This window comes from Cibotium barometz, chromosome 18 (genome assembly GCF_041138505.1).
Source record: "Cibotium barometz isolate CiBa-2024 chromosome 18, ASM4113850v1, whole genome shotgun sequence".
Lineage (NCBI taxonomy): Eukaryota > Viridiplantae > Streptophyta > Polypodiopsida > Cyatheales > Cibotiaceae > Cibotium > Cibotium barometz.
Window position 1 is genome coordinate 35,126,865 of NC_141063.1, and position 25,356 is coordinate 35,152,220.

General features: G+C 45.0%; 1 protein-coding gene across 4 annotated transcripts in view; it reads right to left on the reverse strand.

Annotated features, from left to right (window-relative positions):
- Positions 1–15,787: 15,787 nt before the first annotated feature.
- The window catches only part of ATGRIP (Golgi-localized GRIP domain-containing protein), a 167,492-nt gene continuing 157,923 nt past the window's right edge, over positions 15,788–25,356 (reverse strand). For all 4 annotated transcript variants that reach the window (XM_086812509.1, XM_086812507.1, XM_086812510.1 and 1 more), the window contains 7 exons: positions 23,763–23,790; positions 23,608–23,666; positions 23,398–23,469; positions 23,249–23,296; positions 16,824–16,929; positions 16,648–16,706; positions 15,788–16,531 (listed from right to left, as the gene is read on the reverse strand). In XM_086812509.1, coding sequence (XP_086668635.1) covers positions 16,418–16,531; positions 16,648–16,706; positions 16,824–16,929; positions 23,249–23,296; positions 23,398–23,469; positions 23,608–23,666; positions 23,763–23,790 — 486 coding nt within the window. In that variant the 3' untranslated portion in view covers positions 15,788–16,417. The remainder of the gene's footprint in view (positions 16,532–16,647; positions 16,707–16,823; positions 16,930–23,248; positions 23,297–23,397; positions 23,470–23,607; positions 23,667–23,762; positions 23,791–25,356) is intronic.

Genomic DNA, 25,356 nt, shown 5'->3' on the forward strand with positions numbered 1-25,356 from the left:
AAAGCTGTGCCCTAGCTTGTTCATGGGAACTTTTGGCTATCCTTTGGTTTTGGTTCTGGAAGGATGATGTTTAATGGGGCATGGCTCTTCCTCCTCCTCACATTCACGTTCAACTCTCTGGGCTCTTAAGTAGTCTCTCCAAAGTTGCAAATTTCCTTGCAAAAGAGAACGTATCAGAACTCGGACTTTTGAGGACAAGAAGGCTATGAGGCTTGCTATGTCTCTCGGGTGATAACACTTACTAGGTTCATACTCACTTTGAGGTGGACTAGGAATGTCTAAAGTATGTGCACTGATCCTTCGCTAGGAGAGGCGGTGCCTCTTAAGGGGATGAGATAAAGTCATCGCCGATCACCAATCACCTAGGAGAAAATGTTGCTCTGGCTATGGTGATCCATGAAAGGCCACTTTCACCTCCCATTGAGTCATCCTGACTACTTCTAGCAATGTGGAATTTGATTGGATTGGTTCCGGAGGCTGAGGCTCCGAAGCTAGTTCTATTTGTGGCCTCTTGAGAATGGTTATGGGTCTATCTGAGGCCTTGGACAAACTTTGAGATTCCCTCACTGGGCTTGTGATTGGCTATGGGATAGAGTCTAGGATATGCTCATACGGGGTTAGTGGTTCATACTCGACCGCTTGCTCTTACACTGGCTCTAGTTTAAACTGTATCTTCCACACAAGTTCTTTGTAGTATTATATGGTAGTGATGTGTGTGAACACACTTAGGACTGTCGGGACACTTTTGCCTCACTAGGAGGTTTTTTCCCTGTGCGTATGTACATCCTCTTATCTACTCATTTTGGGGTGTGCACTTATCTTTTGTATCTAGTACACATTTGTTTATTCTAATCTAGCGAGTCAAGCTTCTCTATCTTGTGTGTGTGCATTATTGTAACCCTAACCCTAATTCCAACAATTGGTATCAAAGCTAGCTTCCTTGACACTTCATCTAGTAGTCTACCTCCCTTCCACCACGACCCTGTTTTTCTGTCTCCGATTGAGATACCCTCTTAGGAGAAGAAGGTATATACTATAGTGTCTTGTATACGAAGTATACAGAGTTTTTAGGGTGCACGGCACGATTTGGGCAAGCACCGCAAGGTAGACATTCTGGAGAGGCATCATTTTGGATTGGTTCTGCTCGATTTTGGGTGTTTGGGCTGTGTAGCGGCAAAGATTTGGTGTGCTACAGCATCTACAGTGTCTTCAACAACATCGACCATCATACTTTCGCTAGTAACACTCTATTCTCTACTTTGTGTTATTTTTCATACACTTTGCAGGTGATTCAGTCAATTGGCAGCCATTCGGGGTTGCATTCAGTGAATAATGAGTACTTGCAGTGTGTTGAAAGATTTTGCATTTGGTAGACAATCATGGCTGGTAGTAGTAATGTATTCAACATGTTGTCTGCTGTGCTGAGGACAAACTTGATGGGACTAACTACCCATTGTGGTCCTATATGATGAGGCATGTACTGGTTGCTAAAGGCCTTTGGAATGTGGTCAGTGGTATGTCTTGTTTCACAACCATTAGTGCAACCAGGTACTGTAGGTACATTTGAAGTAGAATCTGATACAGATGTGGCTCCGCCACATGCACCACCAATACCTCCCACTGCTGCTCAAACGAGATAGGATGGAAGAGATACACATGCACACACATTGCTTACACTTTCTGCGAAGCGAAGCATTATTCCTCATATTCAGTCATGTAAGACTTCAAAACAGGCATGGGATGCACTTGGTGTTGCATATCTGCGCAAACAGTTGGAGTCTGAGCACATGAATGAGGGAGACTCAATGGACAGCTGTTGGAATTAGGGTTGCAGGAAAGCACACAAAGCTTGGAGAAGAAGCAGCAAGTATGCACACAACACAAAGTATTAGATTGTGTCAATGTACAAAAGATAAGTTAGCCCTAGAAGGATGGGCGTATATACAAGCCGGGGGAAAAAACCTCCTAAAGAGGGAAAAAGTGCCCCGGCGGTCCTAAGTGTGTTCACACACATCACTGCCTATGTATATGGCAACAAATCCCCCCTGGGAGTGATGGTGTGAACGAGAGCTGGCACTCATGTATAGGGGAGTGCCATGCCCGAAGTAGATTAATCCACAAAGGGGAGCAAGCCCAAAGCTTTGCGGAAAGCTTCGAACTTCTCACGAGGAAGCGCCTTTGTGAAAAGATCGGCGAGGTTGTCCTGTGTTGGCACATAGGCCAAGCTGATCTCTCCTGCTGAGAGTCTCTCCCTGACATAGTGATAATGCACCTCAATGTGCTTTGTGCGAGCATGAAAAACTGGGTTTCTCGCAACTGCCAATGCGCTCTGACTGTCAGTGAAGATAGAGGTGGCAGACTCCTGTCCAACACCCAAGTCAGCCACCATAAGCCGTCTGAGCCACACACACTCAACCGTAGCTGTGAAAGCTGCCCTGTACTCAGCTTCACAACTAGAAGTGGCCACAGTAGGTTGCTTCTTGCTCAACCAAGATATGCATGAGCTACCGAGCATGAAACAAAAACCACTTGTGGACACTCTTGTGTCATAGCAACCAGCCCAATCTGAGTCCGAAAAAGCATGTAAATCTGGCGGCAACGATCCCCCCTTGGGATAAAACAACCCAAGATGTATGGTGCCGCTCAAGTAGCGAAAGATGCGTTTAACTGCCTTCCAATGCTGAGACCCTGGGCTATGCATAAACCTGCTCACCTGTGAGACTGCAAACTGAATGTCTGGCCTCGTAATGCATACATAAATGAGGCAACCAACAGCTGTCTGATAGAGTGTGACATCAAAGTGATCTCCAGCATCATGAAGACTCAACTTCAAACCTGTCTCCATTGGAGTAGCAATAGGCTTGCAGTCTTCAAGGCTAAATCTCCGCAACAATGTTTCAATATACTTTGTCTGACACAAAGCAATACCTCCATCACACTGCTTAAATTGTATCCCCAAATAATGATGCAAATGCCCCAAATCTGACATCTCAAAAGAGGCATTCAAATCAGCCTTAAAATCAGCAATATGACTCTCATTTGGTCCTGTGAGCAGCATGTCATCGACATAGAGAGCAATGATTAGATGTACACCATCCACACGTTTAACATACAAAGTGCTTTCTGTTGGACTATTCTGAAACCCATGTGCAGTCAAATATGCATGTATCTTTTCATACCAAGCTCGTGGAGCTTGCTTTAAACCATATAAAGCCTTTTTTAACCTGCACACTTTGTTTTCCTGCCCTCTTTGAACAAAACCACGAGGCTGCGATACATACACCTCCTCATGCAAATCTCCATTTAAGAACGCAGTCTTTATGTCCAGCTGATGTACATTCCAACCATTATGAGCTGCCAATGCACAAATGCTACGAATGGTAGCCATACGACAAGTGGGAGCAAAGGTCTCATCAAAATCAATGCCCTTTTCTTGAGCATAACCCTTTGCAACAAGTCTAGCCTTATAGTGATCAACAGTGCCATCTGGCTTTCGTTTCAACTTAAAAACCCACTTACATCCAATGGCCTTTTTACCAATAGGCAAATCACACAAAGACCATGTACCATTCTTCATTATGGCATCATATTCACTTTGCATTGCAGCCAACCAATTTTCTGAATTTTGTGTCTCATCAAATGTAAGAGGTTCTTCCTCTTCACACATACTAGACACAGCCAAAGCATAACAATCTGATGCATAAGAGGCATGCTGAAAACCTGAACGAGTACGACTAGGCATAGGTGCATCAATCTTACTATCACGCAAGGTTTGCACCAGCCATTTAGGCATACCTCTAGCCTGCTCATTTTCAGCCCTATCCTCATGAATTACATCCTGTAAATCTGCATCAGAAATAGGCTGATCTATGATGTCGTTTGAAATCTGCATAGGCTGAATATTTGCCTCATTAGGACTTACATTTGAATTCCCACCTGTAAACAGAGGCAACAATGTATCAAATACATCCCGTGAGCTCACACCTGTCTCTTTGGTACATGATAACAAAGGCTGCACAGCATCTTCTACAAAAACAACATCTCGACTAATCAAGATACGCTTTGACTGCGGATGATACAATCTGTAACCCTTGCTCTCAGCACTGTAACCAACAAAAATGCATTTGACAGCCTTATCATCCAATTTTCTGTGGAAGTAGAAGAAGTTGCAGACCTACTAATAGGAGAAGAAACAATGGAAGGGGCTGCCTTACCACTTCTTCTCTGCTGCTGGGCAGCCATCAATGCTTGATCAACTGCACGACGCTGCCTGGCCCTGTTTTGCCTGGACTGCGCTTCTTGCAAGAGCTTGTTGACTAAAGTATCATACTTGACAGCATCAGGTCTGTCCTCATTAAGAAGTCTCCACGTGGAAGCAAAAGTCTGATATGTCTCAGGTAAAGCATCAAGAACAGTCTGCACAAGAGAATGATCAGGAATAATCTCACCTGCAGAAATCAACTGTTCTTTGAGATCTTTAATCTCAGCAAGAAAAACATTCATGTCATCATCTTCTTGCATAATCTTCAATTCTAGCTCTTTACGCAGGTAAGCGATTTTTGCCTCGTTATGACCTGCATACAAACCAGCTAGAATATCCCAAGCCTGTTTTTGCTGTTTTAGCTGAACGAATATGTGGGGTGATGTTCCGTTTGACAGAAAGTGCAATCAAGGCATGAGTCTGCGCATCTTTACCATCCCAACGAGCTTGTTCAGCAGTGGGTAAAACAGCAGCAACAGTGGAGCTGCTCGAACCTGCAGCATCCTCAACAGATCCTACATCCACAGAACCTAGACGTACATCCATACCCTGCACAATGTTCCACACTCCTTTTGCAACCAAAACATGCTGCATCATGTATGCCCAAAGTGGGTAGTTGCTGTCTCCATCCAGTTTGTCTTCAGCAGACAACATGCGAAATACATCATTGCTGTTATCAGCCATGGCCACTGACTGAAACTGATGCAAAAGCTACCTGTAATGAAGCAAAGACTGAACAGAAGACAACTTGTGCTATGTAGCACGGTCCACAATAGAACACGTATGCCTGTTTTGCAGAAAACTGCACTGTCGAAATTTCTGCAGAAAATGACGAAAACACCTGTGCAGAACTTGAAATGCAAAAACGGAGCCCGAAACGACCTCAAATGCAAATTTTGAGAACGCATAGCCCTACGGGCTGATTTGCAGAGTATAGGGACCTGCAAGCGCTCGTGAAAACTCACCTCAATCGGAGAACGTGAGTCGGAGGGTGCTGGCGGCGTAGCCCTGGGAGCCGATGCCTGCTCTGATACCAATTGTTGGAATTAGGGTTGCAGGAAAGCACACAAAGCTTGGAGAAGAAGCAGCAAGTATGCACACAACACAAAGTATTAGATTGTGTCAATGTACAAAAGATAAGTTAGCCCTAGAAGGATGGGCGTATATACAAGCCGGGGGAAAAAACCTCCTAAAGAGGGAAAAAGTGCCCCGGCGGTCCTAAGTGTGTTCACACACATCACTGCCTATGTATATGGCAACAACAGCTTCTTGACCAAGATCAAAGATTTTAAGGAGCAGCTCGCTAGCGTGGATGAGATATATCCTAATAGTACATTGGTGCCCACACTTCTCAATGCATTGCCGGATTCTTATCAGAGTTTTGCCTCTACCCTTAGACTCATGAGATGAAGGGAAATCCAAATGCCCTTACATTTAATGACCTGGTTTCAGTACTCTTGCAAGAAGAGCAGTCTAGACAGAACAGATCTGTTATGAGAGTTGGTGAACCAAGCTTTTGTTGCTAGTCAGAAAGGCAAAGGTAAAGCTTCTTTGCATGGTGGCTATAAGCTAAAATTAGAATCCTTAGGTAAGGATGCAGAGAAAGAAGGTGATAAGCCTAAAAAGAAGGGCAAGTGTCACTATTGCAGGAAACTAGGGCCTTACATAAATGAGTGCAAAAAAGGCTAGAGAAGGAGAAAAAGAAAGGCAAAGGTAAAGCTTCTTTGCATGGTGGCTATAAGCTAAAATTAGAATCCTTAGGTAAGGATGCAGAGAAAGAAGGTGATAAGCCTAAAAAGAAGGGCAAGTGTCACTATTGCAGGAAACTAGGGCCTTACATAAATGAGTGCAAAAAAGGCTAGAGAAGGAGAAAAAGAAAGAATTGGGCATGGTTGTGGTTGATGAAGAAGGAATTTGCAAGTTTTGCTCAAGATGATTGGGCATGGACTGTACATTGTAGTTATGATCCTTTTGTTCATGATGTATACATGTTAGTGGCAGAATCGGATGCTTGGTACTTTGACAGTGGTGTTAGTAAAGCACATTACTTCACAAAAAAATTTGTTCTCATCTCTGGAATCTGTCCCAAGTGCAGGAACTGTCAGCCTTAGCCTTGTCAGGCTTGATGGTGAAATTTGTGGATAAAAAATGTAAAGTTCCAGATAGAAATGATGGCTATTCTATCATTGTCTCAGGTACCTTGTTCATGGCCTATACAAGATGGATGTATTTGAGAAGCTACAGCATGATGCTTGCTCAGTCTATGACTCGTGCTGCTATGAGTGATGCAGAATTATGGCATGCATGATTTGGCCATCTAAATTATGGTAGTTTGTTACGCCTTCAAAGGCATGATATGGTGTCTGAGTTGCCAACTCTTGAGACCCCTGCTAGACATGTATGTGAGGGGTGTATTCTTGGTAAAATGCATTGGGCATCATTTCCAAAGGATGGATCTATAAGAGCTGTTAAGAAATTACAGCTTATACATAGTGATGTATGTGGTTCTATGAGGACACCATCTATTGGGGGATATCTCTACTTCATCTCTTTTATTGATGATTACTCCAGATATAGCTGGGTGTATCCATTAAAGCAGAAGTTGGAGGTTTTTATGTGCTTTAGGCACTTTGTATCCATGGCTGAAAATGCATGTGAATGTAAAGTTGGCACCCTTCGTTCTTATCATCGAGGGGGAGGGGGGGAGTATATGTCCAAGGAATTTCATGCATATATGGCTGAAAAAGGCATAAGGCATCAATGTATAGTGCCATACACACCTCAACAAAATGGTGTGGCTAAGAGGAAGAACAGGTCTCTCATGGAGATGGCACGGTGTATGGTGAAAGCCCAAGATTTACCTCATGGTTTTTGGTTAGAGGCAACTATGTGCGCAAACTATGTGTTGAACAAATGCCCTACCAAGGCCTTGCAGTCTAAAACTCCTTATGAAGCTTGGCATGGCAGGAAGCCTTCTGTGGCTCATTTGCGTGTTTTTGGTTGTCTTGCTTGGCCGGACTTGTTGCAAATGGGTATGCCCTGCAAAGGGCATTGATTATGATGAGACATTTTCACCCAGATCTCGTATCATTAATTGCTTTGGCAGCACATCATGGGTGGAATGTACATCATGGGTGGAATGTACATCAGTTGGACATTAAGACTACATTCTTGAATGGTGATTTACATGAGGAGGTGTATGTATCGCAGCCTCCTTGTTTTGCTCTCATGATGAAAGGAGAAGAGTCTAAAGTATGCAGGTTGAAAAAGGCTCTTTATGGCCTTAAGTAGGCTCCTAGAGCATGGTATAAGAAGATTCATGCATTGCAAATGATTTTTGCAATAGTCCAATAGAGAGTACCCTCTGTGTGAAGAGGAGTAAATATATATTTTTGGTCATCGTTCTATACGTTGATGACATGCTCTCACGGGACCCGATATAGATTAGATTTTAGCCTTTAAGGCTGATTTGCAGTCATTATTTGAGATGTCAAATTTGGGGCCCTTGCATTACCATTTGGGGATTTAGTTTATGCAGCGCAATGATGGCATTGTTATGCTGCAGTCTAAATGTATACAGAAGCTATTGAAGAGGTTTGATCTTGGAGATTGTAAACCTGTGGGCTATACCTATGGAGAGAGGTACTCGACTTAGTCTTCAAGATGCAGGAGACTCTTTTGATGCTAGTTTGTATTAGTAGGCTATTGGATCCCTTCTTTATGTGTGTAACATGAGGCCAAATATATAGTATACGGTCTCACAGTTGAGCAGATTTATGCAGGAGACTCTTTTGATGCTAGTTTGTATTAGTAGGCTATTGGATCCCTTCTTTATGTGTGTAACATGAGGCCAAATATATAGTATACGGTCTCACAGTTGAGCAGATTTATGCATAGCCCAGGTACAAAGCATTGGCAGGCTGTTAAGCAGGTTTTCAACTATTTATAGGGCACTTAGTATTTTGGATTATTTTTTCCAAAGGGGGGTGAGTCACAGCTGCATGCTTTCAGTGATTTAGTATTTTGGATTATTTTTTCCAAAGGGGGGTGAGTCACAGCTGCATGCTTTCAGTGATTTAGATTGGGCTGGATGTTATGACACATGAGTGTCCACTAGTGGGTTTTGCTTTTACCTTGGTGATTCATGTATATCATGGCTCAACAAGAAGCAGCCTACAGTGGCCACTTTGAGTATAGGACAGCTTTTATAGCTACAGTTGAGTGTGTGTGGCTCAGACGTCTTATGGCTGATTTGGGTGTTGGACAATCGTCTAGCACTACGATTTTCATTGACAAGCAGAGCGCATTAACAGTTGCGAGGAGCCCACTGTTTCATGCTTGCACTAAGCACATTGAGGTGCATTAACACTATGTCAGGGAAAGACTCTTTGCAGGAGAGATCAACTTGGTCTATGTGTCTACACATGACAACATGGTAGATTTAAATATTCATCGAAGGCTCTTCCTCGTGAAAAGTTTGAAGCTTTTCGTAAAGCTTTGGGTGTACTACCTTTTCAGGATTGAGTAGCATTATATGGTAGTGATGTGTGTGAACACACTTAGGACCGTCGGGGCACTTTTTTCCTCACTAGGAGGTTCCTCCCCCCCCCCCTCGTGCGTATGTACACCCTCTTATCTACTCATTTTGGATTGTGTACTTATCTTTTGTATCTGGCACACATTTGTTTATTCTAATCTAGTGAGTTTGTGTGCTCTCCTATCTTGTGTGTGCATTGTTGCAACCCTAACCCTAATTCCAACATTCTTGGGCTTATTTCATTCTCTCTTTCTCCAACATGGGGTTGGGGTACTCCTTGAGTTTGTTCAAAAGGTTTTTGTAGTCTATGGGCGGGTTTGAGCGAGAGGCCACTAGTAGGCTATCTTCCCAAGAGAGGCGACTTTGGAGCTCTCATCCGAACCACTTTTAATGTTCACAATGTCCCAATTGATCGTGTGTTGCATTTACGTGTGCTCTTTGAGATGTTCTTCTTTTGGACCTTTGGTTCTGGTTAATTGGCCTTTTTAGGGTTACTACAACCTTTAGGTCTTGCATCTCCGGTTACTTGGCTGCTTGTCTCAAAGTTGAAGCAGCCTGGGCTTTCTGCTTATTGTTGGCAGCCTTGGATGTTTCTTTGGATGCTACCCTCATCTTGGCTTGAAGCATTGTGTTGGCATCAAGGGAGACTATGTGCATAAGTCCTCTTATACAGTTGATGTTAAGGCTCGTCGGGATGCTTCTACCATAGGGGTTATTGTCATTCTATTGGGACAATCTTGTAAGCATGGTCAAATCCACTCTTATAGCATGTGTATCTGTAAGAAATTATGTTGGAATTTGGCATGGGATTCGGAGTGCTTGGAGCTCTTGGGGGATTTGGTGCAGGGTCTTTGTGAGGGCACTCCACAATACAATGTGGGCCTTTACATCCGAATCATTTCATCGGTGGCCTTCGTACCATATTGTTGAGGTCCCTTGCTCTTTGTTGCACCATGGCTTCAAACGACAGGGCATAGTCCACATTTGAAGCTTGTTTAGGGTCATACTACTGCTCATATATGGGTCTCTTCAAATGGGGAGAAAATCTTGAGGTTCCTGGTCCCGCTCCTACTCCTTTACTAGAGTTGCGTCCAAAAATAGGGCAATTTAATATCTTTTTCTTAAAATTTATGGCATTGTTTATAGAGCCAGTTAGTGAATCTAGAGCTCAAAGGACCATTAGCGGCGGCTCTTGTTTCTTGAGGTTTTGTTGTTTCTCCGCTCACATTTGTGTTTCGTTGGGTCATTTCTTCCCAAAGATCTTGGCTTGAGATGGATTCGAAGGAGTGTAGACTTCTTAATAGGGGAGCACTTTATTGAGTATGAGTTGTTTATTGGGATTGAAGGTTTGGTGGGTTTAAGACAGTGTGGTTTTATGCGCTATAGTCCACTATATTAGTCCAGATTGAGTTTACATCAAAAGTCCTTAGTGCTTTTGGTGCAAGTCTAAAAATGGTTTTATACATGTTTTTTTTTGGCTTCTAGGCCCCTATCTCTAGGCTCACATTTGTAGGCTCACATGTTCAAAGTTCACGTCTTTAGACTCATATCTATAGGTTTACATCGATAGGCTCATGTGTCCACGCTCACATATCTAGGATATGTGTGTAGGCTCATGTATGTGGGCTCACTTGGCCAAGATCAGGCCTCTAAACTCTTATCTATAGGCTCACATGTCTAGGCTCATGTCTACAGAGCAACATGCTCATGTTTGTTTGTATGGTTTAAGCTAACGTACTTTTCTTTTATGAAATAAGTCTACCTGGGGTATGGACTTCTAGGAACTGGACCTATTTTACAGGGTTGGTGTGCACTCGTTAGGTGATAATTATACCTTAATTTTTAAATAATTACGAAGACCAAGATTTTTCCTTGGGATTTAAAGCTAGTACAAATTGTATGACATAAAAATCTTTCAAGGACATGAGTAGGTATGTCCGTATGAGTCTTTAAGTAATAATTGGTGGGTGTATACTGTTAGGTATACTTACCTCTAGACTTACATTTATAGGCTCACGTGTCAAGACTCATGTCTACTACAGGCTCACGTGTCAAGACTCATGTCTACTACCTATACAGGCTCACGTGTCTAGACTCATGTCTTCAGGCTCACATGTTTAAGATCACGGCTTTCACGTGTCTAGGCTCATGGCTTATGTGTGCAAGCCCACATCTCAATTGTGTAGGCTCACGACTCATGTGTCCAGGCTCACAATTGGAGGCACACGTGTCCAGGCTCATATCTTTTTGTGCTGGACTATGGGCTCACATCCCCATACTTGAGAGCTGGTTTGTTGGCCTAGTTTTTGGTGGTTTGTGAGATTTTTTAGACTTGATGGGGTGTGATTAATGGTCCTAAGCCTAGTTGTTGTGGTTATGAGTGATGATGGAGGCATGCTTCTTAGCTATACCAATTCAGTAATGTAAAACATGAGCATTAAGCTTCATTAGGCATGGATTAGAGTGTAGGAAAGTTAAATTTTATTCATGTATTTCATATTTTTTCATGCATTGTCTGATGTATTTCATATTTTTTCATGCATTGTTTGAATTGGTAGCTTAGAAGCATCTAGGTCCATCAAAATCCACTAAATTACTTTCATAATAATCATTAAATAGGATTAGAATCCTTAATCATTCTTAAATAGGATTAGAATCCTTAATCACCTCCTATCAAGTCTAAAGACCTCAAAAAACTCAAAAAAATGGGCCAAACAAACTCTCAAGTTGGGAGACATGAGCCCATAGTTCCATAAAAAAGGGTTTTGTGCACAACCAAACCCACTGCCATATGAATATATAGAAGTTATGGTTAAGATGGCATTTGAAATGGGAAGGGGGGTTCCCACAAACATAAATCTAGAGGCTCAGAGTTGGGCAAAACAAAGCCAATCCACATCTCAAGGATGATGGCCAAATTTGACAAAATTGGAGATCCCATTTAGTATCTAGAGAAGGTCGATCAAATTTACAAGGCCATGGGAAGTTTTCATGATTTCACCAAGATTTGTTCATTTGGACTTTGCCTTGAAGGCAAAGTGGGCCGGTGGTTTAGGTCTCTAGAACTGCATGAAAAGGCTAGCTATACAAGGTCTTGAGACACAAATTTATTGTGGGATTCTTGCCGAGTGGGAGCTAGATGGAGCCCCATCCCACACAAATCCAGGAGGGTGAAATAATGTGGGAGTATATTGCCAAGTATCTCCACATGAGATGCAGCCACCCATGAGAGACTAGATGACTTATCGCTCATTGATTGATTTACGATTGATCTTAAGAGTAAGAGTCTTTATGACTATATCTATAGCTCTAAACACTTCATCCTTGATGAGTGTTGCCATGAGGTAATAGACCTAGTAGACAATCTACAATATAAGGATGTAGAAGTCATCCACTTGAACCAAGAGATAGGGGATACAAGGGTGAGCAACCAGAACCAACTAAAGTCCTAGTCAAGGACATGAGCATGAACAAGTTGGCAAAAAATTTGCTCGACTGTTTAGGCTCGCAATGGTAGGGCTAGTCTCAAGGGAAACCTCAAGGCTAATCCCAGCTAATTCCCCAAGTTGGACACCCACACTTATTTCCACGGAGAGAAATGATTAGGTGTACAATTTGCCAATGGTACCAGAGATGTAATAATACATGATCAATTATCATGGGTTTCCCAAGTATCATTAGGGATTGGTAGAGGTGTGAGAAGTCTTTGGGTCTCACCTTTATAACTTTTAATTTTCTAATAATAGAACATTAAGCCACAAATTTCGCTACATCTTGTTTAAGATAAAAGGCTACAAGAATTCTCGACACTAATTACAAAGTGGTAGAGAAATTAGGGTCATGCTCATAGGACTCTCTCATAGGGCTCAAGGGTTCATTCCTTAATCACATAAATGTTGTGTACACTAGGACGTCTACTTAAAGCATCTGCCATAACATGTTCCTTGCTTTGTTCATATTAGATCATGGGTTAGAAACTTTGAATAAATGAAGTCCATTTGATATGATGATAGAATGGCCATTAAAAATCCGATAGTGTAAGAACTGGTGCATGAGTCAAAGCTTTCTTAAGCTAAAAAAAGGAATGGTTCCATCTAGTAGTCCAGTTAAAGTCTTAAGAAGTTTGGTTAAAGGATGTGCAATATATGCAAAATTTCTAATGAACTTCCTATATAAACTAAGGAAATATTGAAGTTCGTTGAATATCATGTAGTTTGGGCCAATTAACAATGCTTTTGATCTTTTTAGGGTCTATTAAATACCATCAAGTCTTCCAAGGAGATTCTTGCGTCTTACATGTCGTGTAGGCTGGAGGTGCCTATAGACTTTGCTGGCTGGCAGACGGAGGCTACATGGGCTGCAAGGAGTGTTGCAAGACAAAGTTTGCTAGATGGCGTCAAAGTGGCTTGCAAGGAGGCAGTTAGATGTGCTTTATCATGGAGGGCGAGTCTACAATAGCCAGCTTGATCCTGGGAGAACCCTAAGGTTGGCCTTTCACACAAGGTGGCAATTCACACCATGGGCAACCACAAGCCAGTGGGCAATCAGGCTAAGGGCTGCTCACACGCGGATTCTCAGAGGCTTGTTGTGAGGTGCCATCGAGCTGAGATTGGGCATTCCTCACCAGAGCCACGATGTTGATTGGGCGAACGGCCAAGAGTTGATAGTAGATTGCCAAATCCCTATGCTTGGAGATGGTGGTTGTGTTGTGGGAGTTTTCTTTGGGCAGTCCATTTGGGTAGCTACGATGGTGCTGGTTCTTGGCAAATGTACTTGTGGTGGCTTGGTCTGCTGGTGTGTCAACACCGGGGGAGAAGGTCATTTCCATGGCTGGCCAACATGCTGTAGTTCTTTGACCTCAGCGGGCGAGCACATGTAAGTAGACCAGGCAAGCATTGGAGCTCATGGTAGTGTGCATATGATTTTGAATGGGATCATTGACCTTTTGGGACCATGGCAGAGGAACCAGTACATACTTCATGATGTGGTTTCATGTACTTGGATCTAGGTTGCTCATATTTTGCTCTTACAAAGGGGGAAGTGTCTTTGATGTTCGGCATGTTGGATCACAGTGGTTCAAAACAAATGGACATTGTAGGTACTGAGATCAGGAGGGGAACTGTGTGTCCTTTGTACAATCCAGACAAATTTGACAAGGTCCTGATATATATTTTCTTCACTGCATGCCCATGGCTGGGAAGATGGGAGGTGGTGATACCTTTGGAGTGACTAGAGGGGGATGACCTCAGGTTGCTATGACGTTGCACATGGATTGGTCACAGGTGGCTTCCTAGACTGATCAAAACAACTTTATCCTCGATGGAAGTCCGTGCGGCAACAGCATTCAGAGGACGAGGATTGTTCATCACGACCTAGGTAGTTGGTTAGATGCAAATAGCTCGAAGTTGAGTTAGCACGGACGATGTGACACTTCTAGAGCATGTTATTGCTCACATGGTTTTGTCCCTTCTTCTACAAGTTCCAAGGTATATTTGATCTGGCCACTGAGAGGGGTTGATCGAGGTACTGGAAGATTGTACTAGAAGACAAGGAGTTCTACTCATTTTGGAGGTTTGGAGTAGATTTATATGGATGCAAGCTTTCTCTGGTTACTAAGGGGATTACTATTGGAAGGTTGGCGATTTCGAGTGTGTGATCTATGGCTAGAAGGTGCCTTGGATTATCCCATAAGTGGAAGCATGGGAAGTTGAAGAGCCATATATAGGTTGGAGTGGCACATTGTCATAATCATCTCCTCCAGCCGGTGTTTTGGGAGGCAGCTCAGCGGGAGATGGGAGCCCGGTGGAGGGATGCTGCAGTGCCCGTTGGGGGTGTTCATGGTGCTCGATATGGTGTTGCATCTCCTACATGCGTTAGCCTTCCGCTGCGCATTCTGACATGGTATTAGAGCCCGGGCGTGTGTTGTCCTGGGCGGCTCAGGCGTGTGGTCCTGGGCGACCCCCTCGCGCCTCGGTGGCTTGCGGAGCTCGAATCGAGGGAGGGTGTTGGAAGGTTGGCGATTTTGAGTGTGTGATCTATGGCTAGAAGGTGCCTTGGATTATCCCATAAGTGGAAGCATGGGAAGTTGAAGAGCCATATATAGGCTAGAGTGGCACCTTGTCATAATCATCTCCTCCGGCTGGTGTTTTGGGAGGCAGCTCACCGCCGGGAGATGGGAGCCCGATGGAGGGATGCTGTAGTGCCCGTTGGGGGTGTTCGTGGTGCTCAATGGTGATGTGTCTCCTACATGCGTTAGTCTTCCGCTGCGCATTCTGACAATTACCAAGAGCCTCAGCATCAACATATTGACATTGACTTCACAACCATTAAAATGAGAGGGAGTGTTAGATTTAGTCTGCTTGATGTGACTGACATCTTCATGTTGTGAGCTCCCTCAAGAGACCGTCGGTGATAGTTCATGGTTGTTTGTAATCACATGAGTGACACACGGAAAGTCATAGACATACGATTAACACGCACACGAGATTAAATAGCTAATCAAAACTTAATCTACTATATATTGCAAAACATGAACCGGAATCTTGCGCTTGACTAGGTGGGGTTTGATTCTATGTACATTGGCTTAGCTTGGACACATGGGTACTAGCTTGTATATGTGTGGAACTAGTTTTGGGGCCCATGGATTGGCTAGTGTGGGGACAGACTTAGATTGGTCCAACTGGCTCTAGTTGGCCAGGGTTGGCAGTCTAGACCCTATAAATACAACCCCAGGGTCTTGTATTCATCATTATTCATCATTCACTCATGAGAGTCATCTAAGGCACACTGTGGTGCTCTTCTACCCACTGAATGGCTTGGCCTAGCATAGGTGGAGAGAGAGAAGATCATTGTAACCGTTTGTTTGTTAGCAATATATTCTTGGTGTTGATCTTGTTGCAATCACTCCATTGCCATCTATTCCAACGCATATGTGGGTGCGCACATGCATGTTCGGGCAGGTGAGGGGTGCTTACATCTACAATCATGACAAATTTAGTGAGAAAAAAGAAATGACTTGGTGTAATAAATAATCATATGAACTTGGGTAATACATATGTAAAGATCTTGTTGACAAAATGTGCAGCCTTGCCAATGGCCTCTAGCCCAATTGGTACCGCTCTTGCCTCCCTAAAGGTAGGTCCTACGTTCCATACCAGCAGGTAGGCATCTATGTTTCTGTAACAATCTCTTGCAACATAAAAAGAGTAGCTTTGAGTAGTGACTGGTCAAATAGTTCTGTTACACCCACAGGCTTGAGAAGGTCCGCCCTTTCTTTTACATCATGTATATACAAAGTGTGGTTTTACTGGAAAATGTGGACCCTACATGTACTCAAATGCATTGGGTGACAAGACTAGTTGACATGGGCTCTATTACACAGTTAATTAAACATGGAAGAACTCCTCCAATATAAATGAATCTGAATGAAGGGATTCTTGACGAGTACAATTGCATGACCACATGCCCCTTCAGATTTCTCTTTTAGTTAATTAAGCCACATAGTTTCACATGTGCCATCATGTTTCGGATTGCTGTCGGCCCCTGATATTCCCCGTCAAGTAATCCCCTTGAGAAACACCCTACACATGAACCATGAGAATGCCTATGTCTCCCATGTATTATTTTCCTGCTTTTGTAAATAGAAATCTTGAAAGCAGTGTTCGAGGAGCATCCGCAGCAGCTACAGGGGGTGCTTCCGGTACAACATTGTAGACCTCCTGACATTTTTTCATCTGCAAAACTATAAAAGGTTAGTTGCAAAATCTAATGGTGGAAAGTAAGTGCATCCAACATTGGTAAAATCTTATCAGTTTAGTGATTTAAAAGCATTCATATATGGTTTGCATACCTCGTCTGGGCTAAACTGCAACAGCATTGCTATGACAGGGAGTAGGACCTCCACTTCACCTGTAACCCGACATTATTTACACAAACAATTAGTTTTCCAGATTCGGATGCATTGCGCTCATGTCCACAGATTAGGATGTGATGAGTACACGTTCTGGTATGGTTTGGGAAAAATACCGGTCTCCAGAAGCTTCAGGATAACGTTTTTGAGATAGGTCATATCTACACCATCGCGCTTTTTGGATCGTTCCGAACTTCGTAACTCTTCTTTCAGAGCCGACTCCTGCACCATCACGTTGTTGCATTGGTTTAAAAGCCACATATAAGAAAGTGCACATGCCCACATACGTACACGACGAAATAAAAAAGATGCACATGCCCACGTATGTGCACACATGCATGTGCTGCACATACACACATGCACACACATGAGCACACTCATGAATTCATTCACCATCTATCCCTTCTGATTTTCCCTTTCTCTGGTTAGAGGTCTGATTTGGTTATCTGCTTGGGCACTTTGGCATGCCAACCATGAGGGCTGAATGGAAGATACCACTTGTAAAACCACAATCCCTCAGTGACCAGAGTTCAAGAACATCAACCATCTCCCTCTGGAGAGTAGAAGTGTTCAACACAAATCCATATGTGAATCATATTAAACAAAAACAATATATTGTAAGACTATTGGTGCTATGCACCTAGTGGCTATCTGGAAGAGTTCATGGTAAAACTTGGTATGCTCTCCGCACCATTTTGAAAAGAACTATCCACTCATGTGGAAAAGTAAGAGCATGCAACACATTAGATTCAATCACAAATCGGCAAAGACCTTGAAAAATAAAAAATTATTAATCACAGGCTGAACAAAAAAGTACTTTAATTTGGGCAATTCCTCGACTCACCAGTGTGCACAAATTTAGACTTGAATCCCACTTGGCAAAAGCCTCCTAACACCACTTGACAACCCCACGATCATCAGTTGGTGAAGCCAGGAAGCACCCATGAACCTTGGGCCCGACAATATCCTCCTTCAAGGGATGATGGATAACGTGCTCCTATTTAAATATCTTCCAGCCTTACTCCTTGGAGCGGGTAAAATCCTAGCCATCCCAGTGGCTTCACTTGGTCAAAGTCATCAAACGACTCCACGGCGTTATTGTTGGATGACTTCACGGAATTACTGTCCATTGACTCCATATATCTCCGGTACACACGAAACATGCATGTTAACTTGGAGAATTATTTCTGTAGCATTAGGATCTCATGGAAGGTGGCCTCAGGGCTGCATTCAACGAGATAATGGTTATAGGATCATGGCATAGAGGTTAGAGGGTTTGATCCACTTGATTCCCAACGAGGGTGGTGACAGATTTGAGATCCGGCAGTGGAGACCCATCATCCTTCTAGGGACAGCCTACAAAGTTCTAGCCAAGGACATCAGCCGGAGATTGCAACCCTTCCTCCCCAACTTGATTAATAGTACACAGACTAGTTTCGTTCAGGATCCGAGCATTCTGGCCAACATCTTAACCTTCTGTGAGACGACCGTGTCTGGCTAGGATGCGGTAGTAGGATTTGATTGTGCTCCTCTTTGATTTTGAGAAAGCCTATGACAGAGTAGATTGGGGCTTTCTGGAGGGGACGATGTGCAAGATGGGTTTCCCAGAGGAGTGGGTCCGAGGTGTATTGGGACTCTACGCGGCTTCTCATAGCCAAGTTCTTATTGAGGGTGCTAGAGGTGACAGATTTCCGCTTTCATGCTCAGTCCGGCACGGGTGCCCTCTAGCACCTTATCTCTTCTTGTTCGTTGCTCAGGCCATGAGAAGTTCTCTATCCACCCACGAGAACAGACTCCAGGGACTGTGTCTTCCTCACCGAGTGCAGGAGGAGCTTCTTGATTCCAAGTTTGTCGACGACACAACAACATACCTGTCGGGGGCCCAAGGAACCTCCAGAGATTCGCAAAGCGATTGAGATTCATGCATCTAGAGCACGGATCAACTGGCACAAGTCGTGTGGATTTTGGGTTGGCTCATCACCTGCCTTAACTTGCATCCAATTGAGGCTTTTCAGTGGGTCCCGAGGGGAACTCGGGTTCATTATCTTGAGTGCCAGGTTGGCATTGACATCTCCCCTGAGCAACAACTCACCCCCTTCTTTTGAGCATTCAGAAGAAGCTGTTATACATGAGTTCAGCCAAGCTTTCCCTAGCTGGCCGGGTAGTGGTGGCAAACCACGTTCTTCTTGCCACCAGGTGGTACATTATCTCCTGCTAGTCTTTCTCCTGGGCATGCATTTGATCCGGTACTTTTTGTGGGCTGGCAGTGATAGGAGACAGGCCAGGGCCAAGATAGCCTGGAGAGTGATCATTCAGCCGTGACGTAGAGGGGGACCTGGGCATCATTGACCCCTCCATTCAGAGCCGTGCCCTATTGGGGAAGTTGATTGTTCGAGGTCTTCTTTTGGGCGGTGAGCCTTGGAAGGACTTCCTCTTGACTAGGATCTTCGCCCACACTTTGATCGCCCTTGGCCTCAGAGCACGAGTTCGATCTTCATACAGATGCGAGCACATGGCTTTACCCTAGCATTTGAGGACAGATTTGCAGCCAGTCTCTTGCATGCTTGGGATCAACAGGCGGCCTTGCAGCAGTCAGCTCCAATAGCCCCTGAGGAGTGGCTCCGGTAACCTCTAATCTGGAATCCTATGGTCTGTCTACCTAGTGGTCACATGCTCAAGGCTTTGTCCACACGTATCATGGGGAGCCTTGAGTACGGGCCCCACTAGGTCACTTGGAGATTGCCTTGCATTCACATAGCTACCCCCTAAAGGCTCAGGAGAGAGGCCTTAGTGGGATATGGGGCAGAGACCGACTTAGCCTCAACATGGACACTTCCACCCCTCCAGAGTGGCTGGCCCAAATACAGGATCCTTCTCCTTTGCAGTGGCTGGGTGTGTTCACCTCGCACGGTATACCCCTAGCCGTTCATGGCGCGGATGAGTACTCCGCTTTACTCACCTTCTCTATTGGGCTTCATGGCAGACTCGAGAGATCAGAAACCCCCTTAGAGAACGTTAGGCACCTTGCAAAGGGTGAGGGTGATTGACTTTCACATACGTGAGTGGCACGAGAGAGACTATGGCGGCTATGGATGCGGGAGGGCCGGCCTATTATGAGTCTCCAATGGGACCCGGGAGAGTGGACATGGCAGGATCCAAAGGACAGAGAGGAGTCGCCTCATACCCCCTTCTTTGCTCACACTGCACGGCTCGGCTGCACGATTCAGATATCAGAGGTGGAGGGCACTCTAGCAGCAGCAACATCAGCACATTGGCAGTCCTAGGGCCTCCCACCGGATTTTCTCGCAGATTTCTGGAAGCTGCTATGGGACAGCTTTTGGCCGCAGAAGGTCACTATTTTCATGTGATAGTTGGCACAAAGGAGCTTAGCAATTGGCACTTTGGTTGGCCATTAGGGGCAGACCAGCATTAAGTCAGAGTTCTGGCCATCCGCAGCAGTCTCAGCGTCACTGTCTTTGGGATTGCCCAAAGGCCCAGCAAATCTAGCAAAGGATCCTCCGCATTTTCACTATGGATCCGGCTCCCGCCCGTATTGTTACGTGGGGCATTGCCGCACTGTTGCTTGGGCCACTGAGGCCGTGATCATCATGCCGTATGAGGAGGAAGGTGGAGGACTAGCCCTTAAGGTCTCTCACCTTTGTATTTCCACTGTGCTAGTCGCCTGCTGGTCGTTGGACCTTGTGTTCTGGCTAGAGATGGGAGATTTGTAGTAGTATAGCCGCGTGGCATATATGAAGAGCTCGGTGCAGCGAAGTCATCGAAGACACTCTCACCCTGCCAGCAGAGTCTATCCGGAGCATCTAGCTCGTATCATTCATACCCTCCGAGGTGAGTGGGGGCACCTTCAGGGCGGCTCAGACCACACGAGGAAGCGTAAGGAGGCCTTCCTTAGGATCTGGCAGCACAGTCCCTTTCTTATAGTGGTGGGGTGAGCCCATTTGGCATTACAGACCACCTGTGTGGTTATTACCATCCCCCCCCCCCAATTGTATGAGATAGCTTTCTCCTCCTAGAGCGGCCAGCTGGAGGAGAAGTGCATCCTCCCCTTGACTTGCGTTTCCCCTTTGGGGAGGATTTGTACTTGGCCATTTTGGCTGTTTTTCTCAGTAACTAATAGAAGGATCTTTTTCCCACGGACAAACAAAAAAAATTGGCTCCCTCTGCATCTGTGTGGTCCTTCGGTATGCCAGCCCCACTACCGAGCAACTTCGGGGCTACAGTTCACTCTCTCGCTTTGAGCATGGTACCCAACTATGAGTGGGGCTGCTCCTCCGTGGATGGCACACTCAGAAACCGGGCAATTCTCTTTTCCAACTTCATCGTTGATATCCAAGTCATGGACCTCATTTGACAAGTACGGTCCATAGCACCAATCAAGCTTAGTTGGTCCAGTCACTGTGCAAACAAGGGTTCCCTATCATCCGAGGCAGTCAAGGGCAATTTCTACATCTTCTTCCATAGCTTTCCTAAGGGAGGCATTGATATATATCTCCACTACAAGGCGGATCACCCAATCGCAGCATGGTGCAGGTTAGAGGCTCAATGGCCCCTTTTTGTCCGGACACATTTGAGTGCCTTTTCCCCAACACTTACGACCATTCCTAACCCTTTAAACCCTCAGAAAAGGACTATTGAGAGGAAAGGGACTTGAGCGGAGACATAACCCCTTCCCCTAGCCACGCAAATAGTCTCATGGAATGTGCGTGGACTAGGAGAGACAAGGAGGGGCCCACAATAACTATTGGAAGATGATTGTCCAGGATGAGCTCCGTGTGGGAGGAGAGATCCATATACTGATGTTTCAGGAGCACGACCTCACCACATGCTGCACTCAGTGCTGAAGTAAGATACTTCTAAGGTACGACAGACTTTTGGGTCTCCAGCTATAGTCCCTTTGGGTAACCAAGGGGACGTCTGCATTTCAGTGAGTAGCCAGCTATTGCCTCAAGTGACTAACTCTGGTGTTATCATGTCACACAGGTCTCAGTGGGTGATAGCGTCACTGGATGACAGCTACACTGACTTCCACAACACACACCTCCAATGGAGCACAAGACCGTGTGCCCTTCCAGATTTGGGTGAGGTAGGGGCTTCCCCAAGTAGATGCTTGGTGCATGGGGAAAGACTTTGACATGCAAGTGTTTGCAAATGATCAGCAAGGTGCAGTGAGGAAGACTCTATCTCAGGCTGCAAGTGTATGGCATTCAAGAAGCACGTCCTCACCATCAGAGCACAAGATGCTTGGCATTTTTGCCGCACCCCCGGATAGTTTCAAATCAGACCACCAAGAAGCCTCACCTGACTCCTCTCATCTGGTTCATTTCCATCTGGATAAGTGGGCCTGTGACAAAGGAGGGCCTATTGGAATCCTGGCAGGCAATATTTTCTCCAACCACCCCCACTGCTGCTCTATCTCAGGGATCCTTGACAAGAGGACTGACAACAGACGACCAAGCTTCTGGACATCGTCTTGCAGCACCAAGACATTATCCAGAGAGTTGAGAAAATCTAGTAAACCTCATTCCCCCTCAAATCAGCAGCCTTCAAACTTGACCGAGTTCTTGTTGAGGTCAACACCTTCCTTCAAGCAGTGGCCCAAAACCAGGTTCACTCTTTCCAAGAGCACGATGCTGCCTTCATTGCACTCTTGCCTCCCTTCAGCTCCTCTAGGAGCTGACCTTGGCTATTAGCGCTTGGATTGGTGTGCACATAGAGGCCGCCCACACCTCCCTTGAGCCAGTCAAGATACAGAGGATCGAATTCTGCTACCACAGGCGAGCCTTCTTTTTTGGACACAGGCAGGTGACCGGATCATAGGGGATTTCTTAGCCAGTCTGCTGCCTTGCATGAATGGACAGGAGACCCACCACGCATCTGAGTCATTGCACCAACTTCTACCTGATCCTACTTTTAGCTTACCCCACTCCCTTCAGCACAATTGAGCACATCAAAGCAGTGGTAAAACACCCCTTTCCACACACCCCCCAACCCCTTACCCTTTTGGGAGGCCACTGCAGCAGCTCAACTCCAGCAGCAGGACTTGGCAGCACTTTTGTTGTACTTTGAGAAGGCCTACAATTAAGTGGATTGGGCCTTCTTGAAGGGCACCATGGTGCAGATGGGCTTCATCCTTTTAAACAGCTTGAGTGCAGGGGATGGAAGCCAGTTTCTCTTCTACAACCTGTCACATTCTCATCCAAGGAGCCCGAGGGGCACATTCCACCGCAGTTCGCCAGGGCTGCCCTCTCGCCCCCTTCTTCTTCATGTTCGTTTTGCGTCTGTAGGGTACCTTGGCTACATGTTTCCCTTGCTCTTTTGCTTGCCTTACTCTTTTCCTTTGAAAGCTAAATCTATCCTGTGCATTCCCACTCACTCTCTCATAGCATCCTTTATCCCTGTATAAATAAGGGACTTTTAGATCCTGTGCTACACCTAACCTTAGATATGTTTCATCTGAGTGGTGGTAGGGATTGATGCATGTGACAAGAAAAGCATCAAAGGATGAAACCAAAACACAAACCTGCTGAGTGTGAAGGCGATTTTCATGGTCCAACTCAACAATTTCATCCTGTGCAAAAAGAAATCATGGATCTCTTACAAAACCCGGTGTACCAAAAACTATCAAACTTGAGGGTGCTACATAGAAAGTGAGATTATCCAGGAGATTACTTGCAAAGCTTGTATATGGCGTCGGCACTGCGCAAGCTCTTCCTCCCTTTGCGCTTGTTGCCTGGCTAAAATCTGTGAAATAAAAATGCAAGTTAAGATCACAAAGTTGCTAACTGTTTTAAGGAAGTATGGGAGTTCACATTCCCACAAGCCCACTAAACCTTTCAGAGCGCAAGAAGGTGTGTTGGGGGGGTTGTGTAAGTTGCTTACTAGAATCTGCTGTTCTGCCAATTCAACGCTTGATATCGGATTCTCTTCAGGCTCTCTATCTTTGCTTTTCTAAGGCAGTACTTCGATCAATCTCTGCTACCTCCAAATTTAATCTAAATAATGAATAAAGTGAAACATATCTTGAATATACTAACCTATTTTCAAAGCCACCTTACTTGAAACCTGCAACATGAAAAACCCCAATTCAATTGCAAAGTAAACCTGCTTTATGATCCAAATAATTGTTTTGCATGTGCATTCTAATGTGCATAGGTTTAAGATAGACACAAATTGACTTGGAAAAATTACTCTGAGATAAGGCAGAATCTTTAGGTCTCATGGAAGCTGATCTGAGAGAAACTTACTGTAAAGCATAGATGGTGGGGATGCATGACAAAGCCACTTGTTACATTTATTTGCAGAGGAGTTATAAAGGTGGCCTTGAGGAAACCCTATTGTACACCCGCTGCTACCATGGAACGTTACCATGGCATGCATGACTGAGCTACAATGGTAGTTGAAGTAAAGAGAAAATGAAGAACAGAGATATGGTGCATTAAATAATGAGAAATAAAGATTGTGTTAAACCACATGCTATGACACCATGGAGAGGTCTCACCACAGGAGGGGGATATCATCACAGTTCTGCGCTACATTCATTGTATGCATGGGTCCATGTAGTACACAGGCCCATATTTCTTTGGTAGATTTTTTCATGTTTTGACATTCAGTCAATGTTTCATATGTAATCATTGTTGGTCTTATAGACCCATTGGGTCTTTCGTAGACCTGGATCTGCAGATTGCAGCTGACGGGTGGAAGGTCAGGATGCCTCAGGGCCAGGGCGTCTGGTTCTCAGAATCGATTGTGCTCTCTCCAGTGATTCTGGGGGTAAATTGGGCCAAAGAGAGGGTGCCGTGATCGGGTATGTAGCCGGTGGCCTTTGTACTCCCTCTGTTCTTGTTGAGCCTGGGTGACAGCCTCTGTGGTAGGCCGATGTAACGTAAAGAATCTGTATGGGAGGTCTGGGAAGCACCTTGTTTGCTCAGACTCCCTTGGTGTTGTCTCAGCATGACCTCTCGATGGTGGTGAAGCTCCAGTAAATAGAGACCCAAGCATTTCTGATCCGCGTTTTGCACAACCGCTGAGAGGGCTGGATCCATCAAGAAAAAGACAATAGAATCCCCTGTGAATTTCATAGTAGGGTGGGCAACTAAATGATAATGCTCCTCTATCTCCACCTCTCCCATCGTGCATGCCTTGCATATTCATGCCTCCCAAGGAATGCCCTCTGCTCTGCCAGACTCAATCTGTAAACGGTGGGATGATGCTCTCAACTAGACAATGGCGATTGGCATGTGTGACATGTGCTTGTGAAGCCATCCATGGCTCACAACACATCCATCCTCGAAAACTCACCAAAAATTATCTATAGAGCTCAAGTTTTGTGAGAAGCTCTAGTGGGGACACCCATGCCCACAGTGAAGCCTTGTCAAGTCAAGATGGATAAGGCGGTACACCTCTTGCTGGAAGAGATCCAAAAAAGGGAGTCACACCTGTACTGGAAGGAGGGGAGGAGGGGGGGGGGGGGGGGGGAGGGTGTGTTACATCTGAAGGCCATGTTGGTCAACCCAGCTGACTATCGAGTACCAAGACCTGTTCTCTCCCTCTGGAGTAAGCTGCGTGGACGAGGCCGTCTACATCCAATGTATAATACACATGCTGTATGTAGGTGATATTCTGAAAAAG